The sequence below is a fragment of the Oncorhynchus nerka genome, linkage group LG5, assembly GCF_034236695.1.
Source record: "Oncorhynchus nerka isolate Pitt River linkage group LG5, Oner_Uvic_2.0, whole genome shotgun sequence".
Taxonomy (NCBI): domain Eukaryota; kingdom Metazoa; phylum Chordata; class Actinopteri; order Salmoniformes; family Salmonidae; genus Oncorhynchus; species Oncorhynchus nerka.
This window is the reverse complement of record NC_088400.1, coordinates 21,652,467-21,676,731: the sequence shown is the minus strand read 5'-3', so window position 1 is coordinate 21,676,731 and position 24,265 is coordinate 21,652,467. Positions and strand designations below refer to the sequence as shown.

Sequence of the window (24,265 nt, the reverse complement as noted above, 5' to 3'; positions counted from 1 at the left end):
TATTAATCCTCTCTCTTTATTAATCTCTCTCTTTATTAATCTCTCTCTTTATTAATCCTCTCTCTCTTTATTAATCATCTCTCTCTTTATTAATCTCTCTCTCTCCTCTCTCTCTCTTTATTAATCCTCTCTTTATTAGTCCTCTCCTCTTTATTAATCTCTCTCCCTCTTTATTAATCATCTCCCTCTTTATTAATCCCCTCTCTTTATTAATCCTCTCTCTATTAATCCTCTCTCTTTATTAATCCTCTTCTCTCTTTTTAATCCTCTCTCTCTTTATTAATCCTCTCAATTTATTAATCTCTCTCTTTATTATTCTCCTCTCTCTTTATTAATCTCTCTCTCTCTTTATTAATCCTCTCTCTCTTTATTAATCCTCTCTCTCTATTAATCTCTCTCTCTCTTCATTATCTCTCTCTTTATTAATCCTCTCTCTCTCTTTATTAATCCTCTCTCTATCTTTATTAGTCTCTCTCTTTATTAATCCTCTCTCTCTTTATCAATCATCTTTCTCTCTCTCTCTTTATTAATCTCTCTATTCTCTTTATTAATCCTCTCTCTCTTTATTAATCCTCTCTCTCTCTTTATTAGTCCTCTCTCTCTTTATTAATCCTCTCTCTTATTAATCATCTCTCTCTTTATTAATCCTCTCTCTCTTTATTAATCCTCTCTCTTTATTAATGCCCTCTCTCTCTTTATTAGTCCTCTCCCTCTTTATTAATTCTCTCTCCCTCTTTATTAATCCTCTCCCTCTTTATTAATCCCCTCTTTCTCTTTAATAATCCTCTCTCTCTATTAATCCTCTCTCTCTCTTTATTAATCCTCTCTCTCTCTTTATTAATCCTCTCTCTCTCTTTATTAATCCCCTCTCTCTCTTTATTAATCCTCTCTCTTTATTAATCCTCTCTCTCTCTTTATTAGTCCTCTCCCTCTTTATTAATTATCTCTCTCTATTAATCCTCTCTCTCTCTTTATAAATCCTCTCTCTCTCTTTATTAATCCTCTCTCTTTATTAATCCCCTCTCTCTCTTTATTAATCCCCTCTCTCTCTTTATTAATCCTCTCTCTTTATTAATCCTCTCTCTCTCTTTATTAATCATCTCTCTTTAATAATCCTCTCCCTCTTTATTTAACCCTCTCTCTCTCTCTTTATTAATCCTCTATCTTTATTAATCCTTTCCCTCTTTATTTAACCCTCTCTCTCTCTTTAGTAATCTTCTCCCTCTTTATGAATCATCTCCCTCTTTATTAACCATCTCTCTCTCTTTATTAATCCTCTCTCTATTAATCCTCTCTCTCTCTTTATTTATCATCTTTCTTTATTAATCCTCTCCCTCTTTATTAAACCTATCCCTCTTTATTAATCCTCTCTCTCTCTTTATTATTCCCCTCTCTCTTTATGAATCCTCTCTCTCTTTATTACTCCTCTCTCTCTCTTTATTAGTCCTCTCTCTCTCTATTAATCCTCTCTCTCTCTTTATTAATCCTCTCCCTCTTTATTAATCCTCTCTCTCTCTTTATTAATCATCTCTCTCTTTATTAATCCTCTCTCTCTCTTTATTAATCCTCTCCCTCTTTATTAATCCTCTCCCTCTTTATTAATCCTCTCCCTCTTTATTATTCCTCTCTCTCTTTATTAATCCTCTCCTCTTTATTAATCCTCTCTCTCTCTTTATTAATCATCTCTCTCTCTTTATTAATCCTCTCTCTTTATTAATCCTCTCCCTCTTTATTAATCCCCTCTCTCTTTATTAATCCTCTCTCTCTCTTTATTAATCATCTCGCTCTCTTTATTAATCCTCTCTCTTTATTAATCCTCTCCCTCTTTATTAATCCCCTCTCTCTTTATTTAACCCTCTCTCTCTCTCTTTATTAATCCTCTCTCTTTAATAATCCTTTCCCTCTTTATTTAACCCTCTCTCTCTCTCTTTAGTAATCTTCTCCCTCTTTATGAATCATCTCCCTCTTTATTAACCATCTCTCTCTCTTTATTAATCCTCTCTCTCTCTTTATTAATCCTCTCCCTCTTTATTAATCATCTCCCTCTTTATTAATCCTCTCTCTCTCTTTATTAATCCTCTCCCTCTTTATTAATCATCTCTCTCTTTATTAATTTCTCTTTATTAATCCTATCTCTCTTTATTAATCCTCTCCCTCTTTATTAATCCTCTCTCTTTATTAATCCTCTCTCTCTTTCTCTTTATTAATCCTCTCTCTTTATTAATCCTCTCTCTCTTTATTACTCCTCTCTCTCTCTTTATTAGTCCTCTCTCTCTTTATTAATCCGCTCTCTCTCTTTATTAATCCTCTCTCTCTCTTTATTAGTCCTCTCTCTATTAATCCTCTCTCTCTTTATTAATCTCTCTCTTTATTTCTCTCTCTCTTTATTAATCCTCTCTCTCTATTAATCCTCTCTCTCTCTTCATTAGTCCTCTCTCTCTCTCTTTATTAATCCTCTATCTCTCTTTATTAAACCTCTCTCTCTTTATTAATCTTCTCTCTCTTTATTAATCCTCTCTCTCTCTTTATTAATCCTCTCTCTCTCTTTATTAGTCCTCTCTCTCTTTATTAATCCTCTCTCTCTTTATTAATCATATCTCTCTTTATTAATCCTCTCTCTCTTTATTAATCCTCTCTCTCTTTATTAATCTCTCTCTCTCTTTATTAGTCCTCTCTCTCTTTATTAATCCTCTCTCTCTCTTTATTAGTCCTCTCCCTCTTTATTAATTCTCTCTCCCTCTTTATTAATCATCTCCCTCTTTATTAATCCCCCCTTTCTCTTTATTAATCCTCTCTCTTTATTCTCTCTCTTCTTTATTAATCCTCTCTCTCTCTCTATTAAGCCTCTCTCTCTATTAATCCTCTCTCTTTATTAATCCTCTCTCTCTCTTTATTAATCCTCTCTCTCTCTTTATTAATCCTCTCTCTCTATTAATCCTCTCTCTCTCTTCATTAGTCCTCTCTCTCTCCTTATTAATCCTCTCTCTCTCTTTATTAATCCTCTCTCTATCTTTATTAGTCCTCTCTCTCTTTATTAATCCTCTCTCTCTCTTTATTAATCATCTTTCTCTTTATTAATCCTCTCTCTCTATTAATCCTCTATTCTCTTTATTAATCCTCTCTCTCTTTATTAATCCTCTCTCTCTCTTTATTAGTCCTCTCTCTCTTTATTAATCCTCTCTCTCTCTTTATTAATCATCTCTCTCTCTCTATTAATCCTCTCTCTCTCTTTATTAATCCTCTCTCTTTATTAATGCCCTCTCTCTCTTTATTAGTCCTCTCCCTCTTTATTAATTCTCTCTCCCTCTTTATTAATCCTCTCCCTCTTTATTAATCCCCTCTTTCTCTTTATTAATCTCTCTCTCTCTATTAATCATCTCTCTCTCTTTATTAATCCTCTCTCTCTCTTTATTAATCCTCTCTCTCTCTTTATTAATCCCCTCTCTCTCTTTATTAATCCTCTCTCTTTATTAATCCTCTCTCTCTCTTTATTAGTCCTCTCCCTCTTTATTAATTATCTCTCTCTATTAATCCTCTCTCTCTATTAATCCTCTCTCTCCCTTTATAAATCCTCTCTCTCTCTTTATTAATCCTCTCTCTTTATTAATCCCCTCTCTCTCTTTATTAATCCCCTCTCTCTCTTTATTAATCCTCTCTCTTTATTAATCCTCTCTCTCTCTTTATTAATCCCCTCTTTCTCTTTATTAGTCCTCTCTCTCTTTATTAATTCTCTCTCCCTCTTTATTAATCCTCTCTCTTTATTAATCCTCTCTCTCTCTTTATTAATTCTCTCTCCCTCTTTATTAATCCTCTCCCTCTTCATTAATCCCCTCTTTCTCTTTATTAATCCTCTCTCTTTATTAATCCTCTCTCTCTCTTTATTAATCCTCTCTCTCTCTTTATTAATCCCCTCTCTTTATTAATCCTCTCTATCTTTATTAATCCTCTCTCTCTCTTTATTAATCCCCTCTCTCTCTTTATTAATCCTCTCTCTCTCTTTATTATTCCCCTCTCTCTCTTTATTAATCCTCTCTCTTTATTAATCCTCTCTCTCTCTTTATTAATCCCCTCTCTCTCTTTATTAGTCCTCTCTCTCTTTATTAATCCCCTCTTTCTCTTTATTAATCCTCTCTCTCTATTAATCCTCTCTCTCTCTTTATTAATCCTCTCTCTCTTTATTAATCCTCTCTCTCTCTTTATTAGTCCTCTCTCTCTCTCTTTATTAGTCCTCTCTCTCTTTATTAATCCTCTCTCTCTATTAATCCTCTCTCTCTCTTTATTAATCCTCTCTCTCTCTTTATTAGTCCTCTCTCTCTATCTTAAACACCCTCGCACATTTTTCCCACATTTTTATTCAGCTGAATTAGAAGACAACAGGTCAAATTAATTTGTGTATTGCACAAGCATGTTTCACACACAGTATTGAAATAACCTCCTCAAACAAATGTAGTTAGAGCGCAAATATTCCAAACAGAATATGTCCAGAAAATCTACGAGGTTAGACCGTTAGATAACAACAACTAACAAAGCAAAAGATCAGGCAACTAAAAACATGACAGGATGGTTTGACCTATAGCCCAAACATACCACGCCCCTTATTACAGCTGGGGTTTTTCTTTTTTTTAAACATAATTCATGATAAGAAACGTGAAGCTAAATCTTTTCCTCCACCCCATGTACAAAGCAGATACAAACCTCTTGTACATATGTAGAAATAGCTCTTGTGTTAGCCATGTCTAAACCTCTTGTACATATGTAGAAATATCTCTTGTGTTAGCCATGTCCAAACCTCTTGTACATATGTAGAAATATCTCTTGTGTTAGCCATGTCCAAACCTCTTGTACATATGTAGAAATATCTCTTGTGTTAGCTATGTCTAAACCTCTTGTACATATGTAGAAATAGCTCTTGTGTTAGCCATGTCCAAACCTCTTGTACATACGTAGAAATATCTCTTGTGTTAGCCATGTCCAAACCTCTTGTACATATGTAGAAATATCTCTAGTGTTAGCCATGTCCAAACCTCTTGTGTATTTAGCTTCAAGGAGAGGTAGAACTGTATGACTACCATTCAGTCTCCAGGCACCTTTAAAGGGAGCCGTTTCACCAGAATACCAGCGCCAAGCATTCCTCCCACTCAGCCGTGCATGTCCACCTTTAACTCGGCTAAGTTTGGAGCTCATATTTCTCAGCACCGTTCCTCAGGTGAGTGTCTGTCCGTAGGTCACTTGTACCTGGTATTCATATGAGCCCGTCAAGTGGGCAGTACCTCTTCTGTGTGGTTGGTTGACTGGAGGTGACCCTGGTGTTACCTGAGGGAAGGTTTGGCTGCTGGCTACAGGTGAAAGGGTTTGGTGGCCATACGGGGCATGGCGGTGGGAGAGGACGTGGCAAATGCTCTCCTGAGCTGGGCCACCCGACCACCAAATGCTGGGCTCTCCTCTTCATGACTGACCACCACTAGAGAGATAGAGAGGGAAAAGATTGTAAAAATACATGTTAAGTCAATGAGCTTGAATCGAGTGTAGAGTATGTCATACACACGCACTTATGCATACACAAAAAACACTCTCTCTCTCTCTATCGCTCTTTCTCTCTCACCTCTTCTGCTCTGTGGGCAGGCCTTTTCTCTGGCTGACAGCTGGGGTTGGAGACAGAGGCTGATGTTGCTGCAGTGGGGTCTGTAGCAGAGGCCCCAGTCCTTTAGGTCATCTGTGCTGTAGCCTGACACACTGTCGATGCTGTCCTTCCTGGTGTCCTTTGGGTCGACCTCAGCACTACCTGTGTACTGGTCCTCCTCAGAGTCCTTAGACCCGTCTGAGTCTTCCTGGAAATAGAAGAAGAATGGTGAGCTACATCCTGTATGGTAGAGCTGATATCTTTCTCTTTCCCTCTCTTTCTGTGTCTCATGCAAACGCAAACGCACACACGCACGCACGCACACACACACACACACACACACACACACACACACACACACACACACACACACACACACACACACACACACACACACACACACACACACACACACACACACACACACACACACACACACACACTTACGCTGAGTTGCATCAGTATGGCTGATTGTGAGCTGGTTTGGTGGTTCTCTCTGTCTGTCAGTAGAGACACAGTATGGATATCAACCACTAGGTTGTTAATTTCTGTACTCTGTAGTCTGGTGTTGGTACGAAGGGTCTGGAGGAGTTTGGAGGATCTAAATTCATCCACCTCTCCGATCACGCTCACACTCACATCCCCATCACGACCTAACAGCCAGTGCACGCTCTTACTGTGACCTGAGGAGACAAAGAAACACACAGACACATTGAATACCACACTGTGTAATTATCACAGATAATACAATGGAAGGTAAATCTTCAAACCTATCACTATTTTAGATCCATTGTCAGAGTTCATCATGGAGTTGTCGTACTGGTTCCAGCCCAGCAGATGGTGCTGTTGTCTTATCAGTGAACAAACACGTCACTGACGTCTGCAGTTGCCTAGTTTTATCTATTGTCCAGTGTATAGGATCTACACAAACACTGCCTTAGGGTGTTTTCACATATAGTCCTCTTTAAAAGAACCCGATCTCAGTCCTCTTTAAAGTGAACTCTGAGGTAAAAAATTTAAAAAGCAAGAGAACTCAGTTGTCTTTGTATTCACACTGTCCTCTCCTTTGAATGAGGACTCAACTCTTTTGCCAGTTCACTGTTCACCTATTTTGTGGTCTGAGTTCTCTTTGCATTCACATTGCTATGTTTAGAAAGGAACCAAGATCTTTTTCCAACATTTACTCAATGCACTCTGGGTACAAGACAAGCCATTCTGTCTTATCGGAAGCTAATAGATTGCATGTACAGTGCCTTGCGAAAGTATTCGGCCCCCTTGAACTTTGCGATCTTTTGCCACATTTCAGGCTTCAAACATAAAGATATAAAACTGTATTTTTTTTGTGAAGAATCAACAACAAGTGGGACACAATCATGAAGTGGAACGACATTTATTGGATATTTCAAACTTTTTTAACAAATCAAAAACTGAAAAATTGGGCGTGAAATTATTCAGCCCCTTTACTTTCAGTGCAGCAAACTCTCTCCAGAAGTTCAGTGAGGATCTCTGAATGATCCAATGTTGACCTAAATGACTAATGATGATAAATACAATCCACCTGTGTGTAATCAAGTCTCCGTATAAATGCACCTGCACTGTGATAGTCTCAGAGGTCCGTTAAAAGCGCAGAGAGCATCATGAAGAACAAGGAACACACCAGGCAGGTCGGAGATACTGTTGTGAAGAAGTTTAAAGCCGGATTTGGATACAAAAAGATTTCCCAAGCTTTAAACATCCCAAGGAGCACTGTGCAAGCGATAATATTGAAATGGAAGGAGTATCAGACCACTGCAAATCTACCAAGACCTGGCCGTCCCTCTAAACTTTCAGCTCATACAAGGAGAAGACTGATCAGAGATGCAGCCAAGAGGCCCATGATCACTCTGGATGAACTGCAGAGATCTACAGCTGAGGTGGGACACTCTGTCCATAGGACAACAATCAGTCGTATATTGCACAAATCTGGCCTTTATTGAAGAGTGGCAAGAAGAAAATATATCCATAAAAAGTGTTGTTTAAAGTTTGCCACAAGCCACCTGGGAGACACACCAAACATGTGGAAGAAGGTGCTCTGGTCAAATTGAACTTTTTGGCAACAATGCAAAACGTTATGTTTGGCGTAAAAGCAACACAGCTCATCTCCCTGAACACACCATCCCCACTGTCAAACATGGTGGTGGCAGCATCATGGTTTGGGCCTGCTTTTCTTCAGCAGGGACAGGGAAGATGGTTAAAATTGATGGGAAGATGGATGGAGCCAAATACAGGACCATTCTGGAAGAAAACCTGATGGAGTCTGCAAAAGACCTGAGACTGGGACGGAGATTTGTCTTCCAACAAGACAATGATCCAAAACATAAAGCAAAATCTACAATGGAATGGTTCAAAAATAAACATATCCAGGTGTTAGAATGGCCAAGTCAAAGTCCAGACCTGAATCCAATCGAGAATCTGTGGAAAGAACTGAAAACTGCTGTTCACAAATGCTCTCCATCCAACCTCACTGAGCTCGAGCTGTTTTGCAAGGAGGAATGGGAAAAAAATTCAGTCTCTCGATGTGCAAAACTGATAGAGACATACCCCAAGTGACTTACAGCTGTAATCGCAGCAAAAGGTGGCGTTACAAAGTATTAACTTAAGGGGGCTGAATAATTTTGCACGCCCAATTTTTCAGTTTTTGATTTGTTAAAAAAGTTTGAAATATCCAATAAATGTCGTTCCACTTAATGATTGTGTCCCACTTGTTGTTGATTCTTCACAAAAAAATAAAGTTTTATATCTTTATGTTTGAAGCCTGAAATGTGGCAAAAGGTCGCAAAGTTCAAGGGGGCCGAATACTTTCGCAAGGCACTGTAGTTATTAGACATAATAATATAATCAATATATAATATTAACATGTAAATATTATTGGTAACAAAATAAATAGCCGAAGAATAACTGCAGATTTAATAACGATGTAATTGAAAATTGTACCCCCTTTAAGAGCTAGCATTGATTTTGTACCCTATTGTCTTCTCACACTATTCAAAGCCCACAATGGAATAATCAGTGTGTGAAGCTCTCAGCCTATAGATGACATATCTCAAACAAATGATCTGAACGGCGTGTCGGTACAAAACTCCACACATTTTGGGGAATTTCTGTGCATCCTTGACAATCGCAAACCAATATCCAAAAACAGCACACACTTTTTCAGCGAAACTAGACATTATCATCTTGTCTCTTTTGTGACAAGCGAACCTGGGGAGCTTTGTGTTCACATTGCCCTAAAAAAAGGGAACCGGAACTCGGAATTCAAGTGAACCAAACTCAGACCACCTCTCGAGATGGTCTCAGTTTGGTTTGCTTTGGGGACTCTTAAGGGGTCTGAGTTCCTTTGGAGCGTTCCCACTGCACATTAAGCGATCCACAACTGAATTCACAAAAATTGTCTGAAAGGGACCAAGTGTGCAAACCCCCTTACTGACACACTAGACTATGGTCTTCACCTTCCAGTAATCACTCCGATCTGACCTTAGACCTGTGCTAATTGGTATCATAAGTGGGATTCAACCTGTCTCTAGTTACAACCTCTAGTCTCTAGTTACAGCCAGGTCACCATTACAGTGATATGAACACCATACACATGAACAGGCTACTAGCCTAAATTTGAAAAAATGACCCATTTCAATTCATTAATTTCAGTTCAGATAATTGAAAATAAGCCTATATAATAAGTGAAGAGCACAATTGCAAGAAAAGGTGTGGAAGCAAATCATCTTGGAAATATGTGATGTATTTTTTAAGCCTACAGGATGGACCACAAGCTGTGTGTACGCCTGCATCCTTCCCTTTCTGTGTGCGCGCCTGCATCCTTCCGTTTCTGTGTGTGCGCCTGCATCCTTCCCTTTCTGTGTGCGCATACGTATATCTGCTCGTGCATTGGAGCGAGCGGTCGCATTCGCACTTCGGTCCGCAGGTTGTATAACTTTTCATTACATTTCATTACATTTCACTATAGTACAACGGTTTGATTTGTCTAATCTTAGCAATTTCTTCTTAGCTAGCTACATAGCCGTCTTTGTATCCAAGATAATTGCGTAATTATCGTATTTCGTCGTCCTAACGTAGCCTACACTGCTATCTGCCCAGCAGCTAGCCAGCTAGCCAGCTAGCGAACGTCCCCCGTCTACCGAATAGCAGCACTGTAAAAACTATTACACTCAACTGAATGACCTGATTAGTGTAGTGTTAGCTAGCTACATAGTTGTCTTTGCTGTCTTCGTATCCAAGATAATTGTGTAGTTTAGAGTGTGTAGTCTTAGAGTGATTATCTTAATTTACCGAGGTTAGCTAGCCAGCTATTTGTCGTCCTTAACGTAGGAGACACTGCTAGCTAGCCAACAGCTAGCCAACGTCCATCGAATAGAACCTCCTCACTCAACAACCCGGTCGCATTCCGCTTCGCTCCACAGGAAGTATCACATTTTCATTTCATTTCATTACAGTACAACGGTTTGATTTGTTTGATCGTAGCTAGCTACATAGCTAGCTACATAGCCGTCTTTGTATCAAAGATAATTGTGTAGTCTAGAGCGATTTTCTAGGTTAGCTAGCCAGCTATTGTCGTTCTTTTAACGCAACGTAACGTAATCAACACTGCTAGCTAGCCAGCTAGCCCCCGAATAGCAGCACTGTTGAAACTATCACACTCAACGGAACGACTTGATTAGTGTAGTGTCAACAACGCAGCCACTGCCAGCTAGCCTACAAAGTCAACAACGCAGCCACTGCCAGCTAGCCTACTTCAGCAGTACGGTATCATTTTAATCATTTTAGTCAATAAGATTCTTGCTACGTAAGCTTAACTTTCTGAACATTCGAGACGTGTAGTCCACTTGTCATTCCAATCTCCTTTGCATTAGCGTAGCCTCTTCTGTAGCCTGTCAACTATGTGTCTGTCTATCCCTGTTCTCTCCTCTCTGCACAGACCATACAAACGCTCCACACCGCGTGGCCGCGGCCACCTAATCTGGTGGTCCCAGCGCGCACGACCCACGTGGAGTTCCAGGTCTCCGGTAGCCTCTGGAACTGCCGATCTGCGGCCAACAAGGCAGAGTTCATCTCAGCCTATGCCTCCCTCCAGTCCCTCGACTTCTTGGCACTGACGGAAACATGGATCACCACAGATAACACTGCTACTCCTACTGCTCTCTCTTCGTCCGCCCACGTGTTCTCGCACACCCGAGAGCTTCTGGTCAGCGGGGTGGTGGCACCGGGATCCTCATCTCTCCCAAGTGGTCATTCTCTCTTTCTCCCCTTACCCATCTGTCTATCGCCTCCTTTGAATTCCATGCTGTCACAGTTACCAGCCCTTTCAAGCTTAACATCCTTATCATTTATCGCCCTCCAGGTTCCTCGGAGAGTTCATCAATGAGCTTGATGCCTTGATAAGCTCCTTTCCTGAGGACGGCTCACCTCTCACAGTTCTGGGCGACTTTAACCTCCCCACGTCTACCTTTGACTCATTCCTCTCTGCCTCCTTCTTTCCACTCCTCTCCTCTTTTGACCTCACCCTCTCACCCCCCTACTCACAAGGCAGGCAATACGCTCGACCTCATCTTTACTAGATGCTGTTCTTCCACTAACCTCATTGCAACTCCCCTCCAAGTCTCCGACCACTACCTTGTATCCTTTTCCCTCTCGCTCTCATCCAACACTTCCCCCTGCCCCTACTCGGATGGTATCGCGCCGTCCCAACCTTCGCTCTCTCTCCCCCGCTACTCTCTCCTCTTCCATCCTATCATCTCTTCCATCTGCTCAAACCTTCTCCAACCTATCTCCTGATTCTGCCTCCTCAACCCTCCTCTCCTCCCTTTCTGCATCCTTTGACTCTCTATGTCCCCTATCCTCCAGGCCGGCTCGGTCCTCCCCTCCCGCTCCGTGGCTCGACGACTCATTGCGAGCTCACAGAACAGGGCTCCGGGCAGCCGAGTGGAAATGGAGGAAAACTCGCCTCCCTGCGGACCTGGCATCCTTTCACTCCCTTCTCTCTACATTTTCCTCTTCTGTCTCTGCTGCTAAAGCCACTTTCTACCACTCTAAATTCCAAGCATCTGCCTCTAACCCTGGGAAGCTCTTTGCCACCTTCTCCTCCCTCCTGAATCCTCCTCCCCCTCCCCCCCTCTCCTCCCTCTCTGCAGATGACTTTGTCAACCATTTTGAAAAGAAGGTCGACGACATCCGATCCTCGTTTGCTAAGTCAAACGACACCGCTGGTTCTGCTCACACTGCCCTACCCTGTGCTCTGACCTCTTTCTCCCCTCTCTCTCCAGATGAAATCTCGCGTCTTGTGACGGCCGGCCGCCCAACAACCTGCCCGCTTGACCCTATCCCCTCCTCTCTTCTCCAGACCATTTCCGGAGACCTTCTCCCTTACCTCACCTCGCTCATCAACTCATCCCTGACCGCTGGCTACGTCCCTTCCGTCTTCAAGAGAGCGAGAGTTGCACCCCTTCTGAAAAAACCTACACTCGATCCCTCCGATGTCAACAACTACAGACCAGTATCCCTTCTTTCTTTTCTCTCCAAAACTCTTGAACGTGCCGTCCTTGGCCAGCTCTCTCGCTATCTCTCTCAGAACGTCCTTCTTGATCCAAATCAGTCAGGTTTCAAGACTAGTCATTCAACTGAGACTGCTCTTCTCTGTATCACGGAGGCGCTCCGCACTGCTAAAGCTAACTCTCTCTCCTCTGCTCTCATCCTTCTAGACCTATCGGCTGCCTTCGATACTGTGAACCATCAGATCCTCCTCTCCACCCTCTCCGAGTTGGGCATCTCCGGCGCGGCCCACGCTTGGATTGCGTCCTACCTGACAGGTCGCTCCTACCAGGTGGCGTGGCGAGAATCTGTCTCCTCACCCGCGCTCTCACCACTGGCGTCCCCCAGGGCTCTGTTCTAGGCCCTCTCCTATTCTCGCTATACACCAAGTCACTTGGCTCTGTCATAACCTCACATGGTCTCTCCTATCATTGCTATGCAGACGACACACAATTAATCTTCTCCTTTCCCCCTTCTGATGACCAGGTGGCGAATCGCATCTCTGCATGTCTGGCAGACATATCAGTGTGGATGACGGATCACCACCTCAAGCTGAACCTCGGCAAGACGGAGCTGCTCTTCCTCCCGGGAAGGACTGCCCGTTCCATGATCTCGCCATCACGGTTGACAACTCCATTGTGTCCTCCTTCCAGAGCGCTAAGAACCTTGGCGTGATCCTGGACAACACCCTGTCGTTCTCAACTAACATCAAGGCGGTGGCCCGTTCCTGTAGGTTCATGCTCTACAACATCCGCAGAGTACGACCCTGCCTCACACAGGAAGCGGCGCAGGTCCTAATCCAGGCACTTGTCATCTCCCGTCTGGATTACTGCAACTCGCTGTTGGCTGGGCTCCCTGCCTGTGCCATTAAACCCCTACAACTCATCCAGAACGCCGCAGCCCGTCTGGTGTTCAACCTTCCCAAGTTCTCTCACGTCACCCCGCTCCTCCACTCCCTCCACTGGCTTCCAGTTGAAGCTCGCATCCGCTACAAGACCATGGTGCTTGCCTACGGAGCTGTGAGGGGAACGGCACCTCAGTACCTCCAGGCTCTGATCAGGCCCTACACCCAAACAAGGGCACTGCGTTCATCCACCTCTGGCCTGCTCGCCTCCCTACCACTGAGGAAGTACAGTTCCCGCTCAGCCCAGTCAAAACTGTTCGCTGCTCTGGCCCCCCAATGGTGGAACAAACTCCCTCACGACGCCAGGACAGCGGAGTCAATCACCACCTTCCGGAGACACCTGAAACCCCACCTCTTTAAGGAATACCTAGGATAGGATAAAGTAATCCTTCTCCCCCCTTAAAAGACCTAGATGCACTATTGTAAAGTGGCTGTTCCACTAGATGTCATAAGGTGAACGCACCAATTTGTAAGTCGCTCTGGATAAGAGCGTCTGCTAAATGACTTAAATGTAAATGTAATGTAAATGACATTTAGGAGTTGTACTGTGTTGCCTACTTACTATCTTACATAAGGAGAGCCTTTCTGGGCCATGGGGCCTGTGAGAAGAATGGTGAAGTGTTTGATGCTCAACACTCTGTTCTGCTGGTCAGTTTGACACCAGGTGTTAAGAGATGACCTGGCCTGACCTTCTGCTACTAAGATGACGCACGCACACACACACACACACACACACACACACACACACACACACACACACACACACACACACACACACACACACACAGGTGACACAGAGCACAGATTGGAAAGACATAGCGGTAACGAGATATTCAGGGCTAAAAGCAGCGAGCCTCACCAAACCACAGGGCTTACTCAATTCTATTCACTCCTATTCAATCTGCCGGCCAGGCAGGCATGTGGAAATGAATCAATCGCTGCCGCTGTGTATCTGATTATAGAGCTCTGATAAGAGGGCTGGGTACTACACTATACTGTTCTATTAGTACCAATGGAGATTCTATATTCTATATCCTATCAGATAGAGAAAGGGACAAGGGGAGAGAGGAATAGAATGGGTAAAAGAGAGACAGAAAGGGGGATAGAATGGAAAAGAGAGAGATGTGGAACTAGGCCTGATCTGAAGGCCTCTCTCTGTAGATAAGAGTGTGGTTTCAGGGTTGTGTTTCTCAGAATAGTGGAGTGGGTGCTCAAGCATGCTCAATTACTCATTGCCTCTTTCTCTCTCCAGGTCTCTTTCTCTCTCCCAGTATCTCTCTCCCTGTCTCTCTCTCCCTGCCTCTTTCTCTCCCTGCCTCTTTCTCTCCCTGCCTCTTTCTCTCCCGGTCTCTCTCTTCCCGTCTCTCTCTCCCTGCCTCTTTCTCTCCCTGTCTCTCTCTCCCTGCCTCTTTCTCTCCCTGCCTCTTTCTCTCCCGGTCTCTCTCTTCCCGTCTCTCTCTCCCTGCCTCTTTCTCTCCCTGTCTCTCTCTTCCTGTCTCTTTCTCTCCCTGCCTCTCTCTCTTCCTGTCTCTCTCTCCCTGTCTCTCTCTCCCTGTCTCTCTCTTCCTGTCTCTCTCTCCCTGCCTCTTTCTCTCCCTGTCTCTCTCTTCCTGTCTCTTTCTCTCCCTGCCTCTCTCTCTCCATGTCTCTCTCTTCCTGTCTCTTTCTCTTCCTGTCTCTCTCTCCCTGCCTCTTTCTCTCCCTGTCTCTCTCTCCCTGTCTCTCTCTCCCTGCCTCTTTCTCTCCCTGTCTCTCTCTCCCTGCCTCTTTCTCTCCCGGTCTCTCTCTTCCTGTCTCTCTCTCCCTGCCTCTTTCTCTCCCTGTCTCTCTCTTCCTGTCTCTTTCTCTCCCTGCCTCTCTCTCCCTGCCTCTTTCTCTCCCTGCCTCTTTCTCTCCCTGTCTCTCTCTTCCTGTCTCTTTCTCTCCCTGCCTCTCTCTCCCTGCCTCTTTCTCTCCCGGTCTCTCTCTCCCTGCCTCTTTCTCTCCCGGTCTCTCTCTTCCCGTCTCTCTCTCCCTGCCTCTTTCTCTCCCTGCCTCTTTCTCTCCCGGTCTCTCTCTTCCCGTCTCTCTCTCCCTGCCTCTTTCTCTCCCTGTCTCTCTCTTCCTGTCTCTTTCTCTCCCTGCCTCTCTCTCTTCCTGTCTCTCTCTCCCTGCCTCTTTCTCTCCCTGTCTCTCTCTCCCTGTCTCTCTCTCCCTGTCTCTTTCACTTCCTGTCTCTTTCTCTCCCTGCCTCTCTCTCTTCCTGTCTCTCTCTTCCTGCCTCTTTCTCTCCCTGTCTCTCTCTCCCTGCCTCTTTCTCTCCCGGTCTCTCTCTTCCCGTCTCTCTATCCCTGCCTCTTTCTCTCCCTGTCTCTCTCTTCCTGTCTCTTTCTCTCCCTGCCTCTCTCTCTTCCTGTCTCTCTCTCCCTGCCTCTTTCTCTCCCTGTCTCTCTCTTCCTGTCTCTCTCTCCATGCCTCTTTCTCTCCCTGTCTCTCTCTTCCTGTCTCTTTCTCTTCCTGTCTCTCTCTCCCTGCCTCTTTCTCTCCCTGTCTCTCTCTCCCTGTCTCTCTCTCCCTGCCTCTTTCTCTCCCTGTCTCTCTCTCCCTGCCTCTTTCTCTCCCGGTCTCTCTCTTCCTGTCTCTCTCTCCCTGCCTCTTTCTCTCCCTGTCTCTCTCTTTCTGTCTCTCTCTCCCTGCCTCTTTCTCTCCCTGTCTCTCTCTTCCTGTCTCTCTCCCTGCCTCTTTCTCTCCCTGTCTCTCTCTTCCTGTCTCTTTCTCTCCCTGCCTCTCTCTCTCCCTGTATCTCTCTTCCTGTCTCTTTCTCTTCCTGTCTCTCTCTCCCTGCCTCGTTCTCTCCCTGTCTCTCTCTCCCTGTCTCTTTCTCTTCCTGTCTCTCTCTCCCTGCCTCTTTATCTCCCTGTCTCTCTCTTCCTGTCTCTTTCTCTCCCTGTCTCTCTCTCCCTGTCTCTCTCTCCCTGCCTCTTTCTTTCCCTGTCTCTCTCTCCCTGCCTCTTTCTCTCCCTGTCTCTCTCTTCCTGTCTCTTCCTCTCCCTGCCTCTCTCTCTTCCTGTCTCCCTCTCCCTGCCTCTTTCTCTCACTGTCTCTCTCTTCCTGTCTCTTTCTCTCCCTGCCTCTCTCTCTCCATGTCTCTCTCTTCCTGTCTCTTTCTCTTCCTGTCTCTCTCTCCCTGCCTCTTTCTCTCCCTGTCTCTCTCTCCCTGTCTCGCTGTCCCTGCCTCTTTCTCTCCCTGTCTCTCTCTCCCTGCCTCTTTCTCTCCCGGTCTCTCTCTTCCTGTCTCTCTCTCTCCCTGCCTCTTTCTCTCCCTGTCTCTCTCTTCCTGTCTCTTTCTCTCTCTGCCTCTCTCTCTTCCTGTCTCTCTCTCTCTGTCTTTTTCTCTCCCTGCCTCTCTCTCTCCCTGTATCTCTCTTCCTGTCTCTTTCTCTTCCTGTCTCTCTCTCCCTGCCTCTTTCTCTCCCTGTCTCTTTCTCCCTGTCTCTTTCTCTTCCTGTCTGTCTCTCCCTGCCTCTTTCTCTCACTGTCTCTCTCTTCCTGTCTCTTTCTCTCCCTGTCTCTCTCTCCCTGTCTCTCTCTCCCTGCCTCTTTCTCTCCCTGTCTCTCTCTCCTTGCCTCTTTCTCTCCCTGTCTCTCTCTTCCTGTCTCCCTCTCCCTGCCTCTTTCTCTCCCTGTCTCTCTCTTCCTGTCTCTCTCTCCCTGCCTCTTTCTCTCCCTGTCTCTCTCTTCCTGTCTCTTTCTCTCCCTGCCTCTCTCTCTCCATGTCTCTCTCTTCCTGTCTCTTTCTCTTCCTGTCTCTCTCTCCCTGCCTCTTTCTCTCCCTGTCTCTCTTTCCCTGTCTCGCTGTCCCTGCCTCTTTCTCTCCCTGTCTCTCTCTCCCTGCCTCTTTCTCTCCCGGTCTCTCTCTTCCTGTCTCTCTCTCTCCCTGCCTCTTTCTCTCCCTGTCTCTCTCTTCCTGTCTCTTTCTCTCCCTGCCTCTCTCTCTTCCTGTCTCTCTCTCCCTGTCTCTTTCTCTTCCTGTCTCTCTCTCCCTGTCTCTCTCTTCCTGTCTCTTTCTCTTCCTGTCTCTCTCTCCCTGTCTCTCTCTCCCTGTCTCTTTCTCTTCCTGTCTCTCTCTCCCTGCCTCTTTCTCTCCCTGTCTCTCTCTTCCTGTCTCTTTCTCTCCCCGTCTCTCTCTCCCCGTCTCTCTCTCCCTGCCTCTCTCTCTCCCTGCCTCTTTCTCTCCCTGTCTCTCTCTCCCTGCCTCTTTCTCTCCCTGTCTCTCTCTCCCTGTCTCTCTCTCCTTGCCTCTTTCTCTCCCTGTCTCTCTCTCCCTGTCTCTCTCTCCTTGCCTCTTTCTCTCCCTGTCTCTTTCTCTTCCTGTCTCTTTCTCTTCCTGTCTCTCTCTCCCTGTCTCTCTCTCCCTGTCTCTTTCTCTCCCTGTCTCTCTCTCCCTGCCTCTTTCTCTCCCTGTCTCTTTCTCTCCCTGTCTCTTTCTCTCCCTGTCTCTTTATCTCCCTGCCTCTTTATCTCCCTGTCTCTCTCTCCCTGGCTCTCTCTCCCTGCCTCTTTCTCTTCCTGTCTCTCTCTTCCTGTCTCTCTCTCCCTGTCTCTTTCTCTTCCTGTCTCTCTCTCCCTGTCTCTCTCTCCCCGTCTCTCTCTCCCTGTCTCTCTCTCCCTGTCTCTCTCTCCCTGTCTCTTTCTGTCCCTGTCTCTCTCTCCCTGCCTCTTTCTCTCCCTGTCTCTCTCTCCCTGTCTCTCTCTCCTTGCCTCTTTCTCTCCCTGTCTCTTTCTCTTCCTGTCTCTTTCTCTTCCTGTCTCTCTCTCCCTGTCTCTCTCTCCCTGTCTCTTTCTCTCCCTGTCTCTCTCTCCCTGTATCTCTCTCCCTGCCTCTTTCTCTCCCTGTCTCTTTCTCTCCCTGTCTCTTTATCTCCCTGCCTCTTTATCTCCCTGTCTCTCTCTCCCTGGCTCTCTCTCCCTGCCTCTTTCTCTTCCTGTCTCTCTCTTCCTGTCTCTCTCTCCCTGTCTCTTTCTCTTCCTGTCTCTCTCTCCCTGTCTCTCTCTCCCTGTCTCTCTCTCCCTGTCTCTTTCTCTCCCTGTCTCTCTCTCCCTGTCTCTCTCTCCCTGTCTCTCTTTCCCTGTCTCTCTCTCCCTGTCTCTCTCTTCCTGTCTCTCTCCCCCTGTCTCTCTCTCCCTGTCTCTCTCTCCCTGTCTCCCTGCCTCTCTCTCACGGTCTCTCTCTCACTGTCTCTCTCTCCCTGCCTCTTTCTCTTCCTGTCTCTCTCTCCCTGTCTCTCTCTCACTGTCTCTCTCCCTGTCTCTCTCTCCCTGTCTCTCTCTCCCTGTCTCCCTGTCTCTCTCTCACTGTCTCTCTCTCACTGTCTCTCTCTCCCTGTCTCTCTCTCCCTGCCTCTTTCTCTCCCTGTCTCTCTCTCTCTGCCTCTTTCTATTCCTGTCCTCACTCTTTTCCCCTCATACTTCCGATCTCCCTTTCTCTCCCCCTCCCCCTCTTCCTGCCTCTTTCTCTCCCTGCCTCTTTCTCTCCCTCTCTCTCTCTCCCTGCCTCTCCCTCTCCCTGTCTCTCTCTCCCTGCCTCTCTCTCTCCCTCTCTCTCTCCCTGCCTCTCCCTCTCCCTGTCTCTCTCTCCCTGCCTCTTTCTCTCCCTGTCTCTCTCTTCCTGTCTCTCTCTCCCTGTCTCTTTCTCTTCCTGTCTCTCTCTCCCTGTCTCTCTCTCCCTGCATCTTTCTCTCCCTGTCTCTCTCTCCCTGTCTTTCTTTCCCTGTCTCTCTCTCCCAGTCTCTCTCTCCCTGTCTCTCTCTTCCTGTCTCTCTCTTCCTGTCTCTCTCTCCCTGTCTCTCTTTCCCTGTCTCTCTTTCCCTGTCTCTCTCTCTCCCTGTCTCTCTCTTCCTGTCTCTCTCCCCCTGTCTCTCTCCCCCTGTCTCTCTCTCCCTGTCTCTCTCTCACTGTCTCTCTCTCACTGTCTCTCTCTCCCTGTCTCTCTTTCCCTGTCTCTCTCTCTCTGTCTCTCTCTTCCTGTCTCGCTCCCCCTGTCTCTCTCTCCCTGTCTCTCTCTCTAACAGTCTCACTCTCCCTGTCTCTCTCTACCTGTCTCTCTCTCCCTGCCTCTCTCGCTCTGCCTCTTTCTATTCCTGTCCTCACTCTTTTCCCCTCATACTTCCGATCTCCCTTTCTCTCCCCCTACCTCCACATCTTTCATTCCCCCCTCCTGTTCCCTCTCTCTCTTTCTATATTTGAAAGGTTTTCCTCTCTCCCTGGCCTACACTTTAGACCCTTTGGTGTGTTGAATCTGAGGACAGATCAATCTGTGCAGGCAGAGGAGAGGAAGCAGAGAGAGGAGAGGAGGCAGAGAGAGGAGAGGATGTAGATAGAGGAGAGGAGGCAGAGAGAGGAGAGGAGGCAGAGAGAGGAGAGGAGGTAGAGAGAGGAAAGGAGGTAGAGAGAGGAAAGGAGGTAGAGAGAGGAGATGAGGCAGAGAGAGGAGAGGAGACAGAGAGAGGAGAGTAGGTAGAGAGAGGAGAGGAGGCAGAGAGAGGAGAGGATTCAGAGGGGGCAGATGTGGGTGTGACCACCCAGGGAAAGGAAATCCTAAATTATAAAATAGACACTCCTAACTCCTCTTACCCTTACCCTAACAACAGGGGCATGTTCTGAAGTATACTCTAGTTTACAGTGAATGACCTGCATTTATTCTGTACTCACTAGCACCGGTGTGTGTGTGTGTGCTTGTGTGCGTGCTGTACCTTTCTTAGACCTGGCGTGTTCCCTGGTTCTCCTCTCTCTCTCGTCCTTCTCCTCCCTCTCTTTCCAGCGTCTGACCTGCTCCTCTCTCATCTTCAGGAACAAGATTCTCTTCTGGTCTTCACTCAGGGCCTCCAGAACCTCTGGGTCCACCCACATCTCCTGTAGGATCTGAGCCAGCATACTGTCTGATCCTAGATTAACCTCCTTCCGGCCTGGTTCAACAGAGGGCTTTAAATCCCAACGTCTGGTGGATCTGGTACAGTCCAAATTCCAAACTGCTGAAGAGTTCTCTTGCAACTTCTCAGACGTTCCCTCAGTAATATTATATGGCTTCTGCTGGGAGGGTGGATGGTCACTGATTCCTTGCTGGTACTCTAGAGCAGTAGAGAGTATATATATATGATTACATCGTTTGCCTTTCTTCACAGCTTTTCCCTCTTTGGCTGTCCACCAACACAATTGTAGGTGTGTGTGTGCGTTTGTGTGTGTGTGTGTGTGTGTGTGTGTGTGTGTGTATGTGAGTAAATGTGTGTCCACTCCCTCTACTACCCCCTCACAGAGAGCTGCTCTACTGCTTTTAAACATTTGAAGGTGAACAGAGACCAGAGAACAACCCATCTGGGTGACAGAACGGCATTTCATGTCAATAGAGAGAGAGACACACATAAACCTGACATTATTTCCATCCTTTTGATTTAGAGAGGGAGGGAGAAAAAAAGAGAGTATGTTGGCACTGTTTATACTTTTTTAGAGACAGGAAGAGAAAGAGAGGGACACAGAAACAGAGAGAGAAAAGGGGTGGAAGAGACTTTGCATCTCTCATGACCAGGACAGAAGAGACAGAGAGATAACCAGCTATCTCTCATGACCAGGACAGAAGAGACAGAGAGATAACCAGCTATCTCTCATGACCAAGACAGAAGAGACAGAGAGATAACCAGCTATCTCTCATGACAAAGACAGAAGAGACAGAGAGATAACCAGCTATCTCTCATGACCAAGACAGACGAGACAGATAACCAGCTATCTCTCATGACAAAGACAGAAGAGACAGAGAGATAACCAGCTATCTCTCATGGCCAAGACATAAGAAACAGAGAGATAACCAGCTATATCTCATGACAAAAACAGAAGAGACAGAGAGATAACCAGATCTATGTATCCCCCCTCCTAAGGCTCATGGGTCCTAACCTCTTACCTTACTTATACTCATATTGTTTTTAAAACATGATCAGCAAGGGAATGAGATAATGATCAATAAGTCTCCTTGTATATGTCTCAACACAGAGGGCCAGACCACCAAACTACCAACAAACACGTATTGTACATTCACACAGTCACAGGACATCAGTGGAGACAGAACAGTTGCAACAACAATTACTATCATATATGGAATACCACTAAATAAAGCACTGCAGGAATCTAATCTTACAGTGATTAAAACATTGTTATAACCTCATTATAACAACATTGATACACAACAAAAGACATGCACTGGTGTAACTAGAGACTAACAGGAACCTGTAACCTGTAACACACTGACCCATGGCAGAAAGACACACAGAAACACAAAGCGGGGAGTTTTGAATCTATGCCAGCATGCGAATACATTTAGGGTTTACCATCGTCACTGTTCACATATAGAGAATGCCAGAGCAGAGGCAAAAGGACAGAATGGAGAGAGAAAGACGATGTGTGTTGCATACTAAGGGAGAAGTATTTATTTTGTTGAGTTTTCAAACAGAGCCTGTTTTACTATAACTGACAGAGAGGGGTTGTGAGAGTGGGATGAACTCAGACAAGAACAAGAAAGTAAGAGAAAGAAAAGCGAGCGAGTTATAAGGAGAAGATAGTAGAGAGGAGGAGAAACCCTGAGAAATCAAGCGTACTTTACTTACTGTGACTGCCCAGCCTGAAAAATGCCTGGTCCTGGTGTGAGTTACACTGTGACTGACTGTATCTGGGTGACGTGTGTGTGTGTGTCTGAGTCTGTGTGTGTCTGAGTCTGTGTGAGTGAGCAGTAGAGTAGTCTGTGTAGCAGAGTCGGTATGCTGGCTATGATGATCCCCTGCCCCTTTGTGTACTGGATATGAGAGGGCTGCAGTGACATCACAACATTCTCTCTCTCTCTCTCTCTCTCTCTCTCTCTCTCTCTCTCTCTCTCTCTCTCTCTCTCTCTCTCTCTCTCTCTCTTTTAGTTGTAATATCACAGGAACTCTTATAGGCAGGAGGAAGCATGATAACAGGCCATTGACAGGGATTGATAAACACGATTACATAAGTAGTCATCATCAGTGGCTGACCCCACCCATAGTTTAATGACTGATCAGTGTCTAGACAGGTTAATGCCGGTCTATGGTACTGAGAGTCTCTGTTGTACTCTATAGCCGTTATGGTACTGTTAGTGTCTGAATAGGCCTTCGGGTCACGTTGTGTTATCTCTCAGATGTCTGGTTCCTGGTGCCGCCTCATGACTTCCAGTCAATACACGGATAAAGCAAAACATGAACTCAGGAAGAGCAATTACAGTACACAACAATAACAAGGTGATGTAAACGTATGTTCGTTTGGGGTAGAGCATGTTGGGTATGAGTCTTGATTGAATTGAAGCAGGAAAAGGAAATATTTAGCTGGTTTGGAGGAATTTCAATCACTTACAATAAATGAATATATCTTATCTCTTTCCCTGTCTTTCCCGCTTACTCTGTATTGCGACAGCAAGCTCAAGGTCCGTTTCCTGTTTGGTTGGAATCAGGCCGGCCAGGTCAAGGTAGTCTCAGGGAAAACACAGACCTGCAGCAGCAGCATGTAGACGTTTTGGGGGAAACACAGACCTGCAGCAGCAGCATGTAGACGTTTTGGGGGAAACACAGACCTGCAGCAGCAGCATGTAGACGTTTTGGAGGAAACACAGACCTGCAGCAGCAGCATGTAGACGTTTTGGGGGAAACACAGACCTGCAGCAGCAGCATGTAGACGTTTTGGAGGAAACACAGACCTGCAGCAGCAGCATGTAGACATTTTGGAGGAAACACAGACCTGCAGCAGCAGCATGTAGACGTTTTGGAGGAAACACAGACCTGCAGCAGCAGCAGCAGCAGCATGTAGACGTTTTGGAGGAAACACAGACCTGCAGCAGCAGCATGTAGACGTTTTGGAGGAAACACAGACCTGCAGCAGCAGCAGCAGCAGCATGTAGACGTTTTGGAGGAAACACAGACCTGCAGCAGCAGCATGTAGACGTTTTGGGGGAAACACAGACCTGCAGCAGCAGCATGTAGACGTTTTGGAGGAAACACAGACCTGCAGCAGCAGCATGTAGACGTTTTGGAGGAAACACAGACCTGCAGCAGCAGCATGTAGACGTTTTGGAGGAAACACAGACCTGCAGTAGCAGCATGTAGACGTTTTGGGGGAAACACAGACCTGCAGCAGCAGCATGTAGACGTTTTGGAGGAAACACAGACCTGCAGCAGCAGGATGTAGACGTTTTGGAGGAAACACAGACCTGCAGCAGCATCATGTAGACGTTTTGGAGGAAACACAGACCTGCAGCAGCAGCATGTAGACGTTTTGGAGGAAACACAGACCTGCAGCAGCAGCATGTAGACGTTTTGGAGGAAACACAGACCTGCAGCAGCAGCATGTAGACGTTTTGGAGGAAACACAGACCTGCAGCAGCAGCATGTAGACGTTTTGGAGGAAACACAGACCTGCAGCAGCAGCATGTAGACGTTTTGGGGGAAACACAGACCTGCAGCAGCAGCAGCAGCATGTAGACGTTTTGGGGGAAACACAGACCTGTAGCAGCAGCATGTAGACGTTTTGGAGGAAACACAGACCTGCAGCAGCAGCATGTAGACGTTTTGGAGGAAACACAGACCTGCAGCAGCAGCATGTAGACGTTTTGGAGGAAACACAGACCTGCAGCAGCAGCATGTAGACGTTTTGGAGGAAACACAGACCTGCAGCAGCAGCATGTAGACGTTTTGGGGGAAACACAGACCTGCAGCAGCAGCATGTAGACGTTTTGGAGGAAACACAGACCTGCAGCAGCAGCATGTAGACGTTTTGGGGGAAACACAGACCTGCAGCAGCAGCATGTAGACGTTTTGGAGGAAACACAGACCTGCAGCAGCAGCAGCAGCAGCATGTAGATGTTTTGGAGGAAGCACAGACCTGCAGCAGCAGCATGTAGACGTTTTGGAGGAAACACAGACCTGCAGCAGCAGCAGCAGCAGCATGTAGACATTTTGGAGGAAACACAGACCTGCAGCAGCAGCATGTAGACGTTTTGGAGGAAACACAGACCTGCAGCAGCAGCATGTAGACGTTTTGGGGGAAACACAGACCTGCAGCAGCAGCATGTAGACGTTTTGGAGGAAACACAGACCTGCAGCAGCAGCATGTAGACGTTTTGGAGGAAACAC

The 24,265-nt window shown here is 45.9% G+C and overlaps 1 protein-coding gene across 1 annotated transcript; it reads right to left on the bottom strand.

Moving 5' to 3' along the window:
* Positions 1-3,876: 3,876 nt before the first annotated feature.
* On the bottom strand, positions 3,877-21,942 carry LOC135571770 (SH2 domain-containing protein 4A-like). The gene is made up of 5 exons (XM_065018455.1): positions 21,734-21,942; positions 19,835-20,209; positions 6,068-6,303; positions 5,603-5,828; positions 3,877-5,461 (listed from the first exon to the last, which is right to left on the bottom strand). The coding sequence occupies exons 2-5, from the start codon at positions 20,013-20,015 to the stop codon at positions 5,337-5,339; spliced, it is 768 nt and encodes a 255-aa protein (XP_064874527.1). The 5' UTR covers positions 20,016-20,209; positions 21,734-21,942; the 3' UTR covers positions 3,877-5,336.
* Between the last annotated feature and the right edge of the window lie 2,323 nt (positions 21,943-24,265).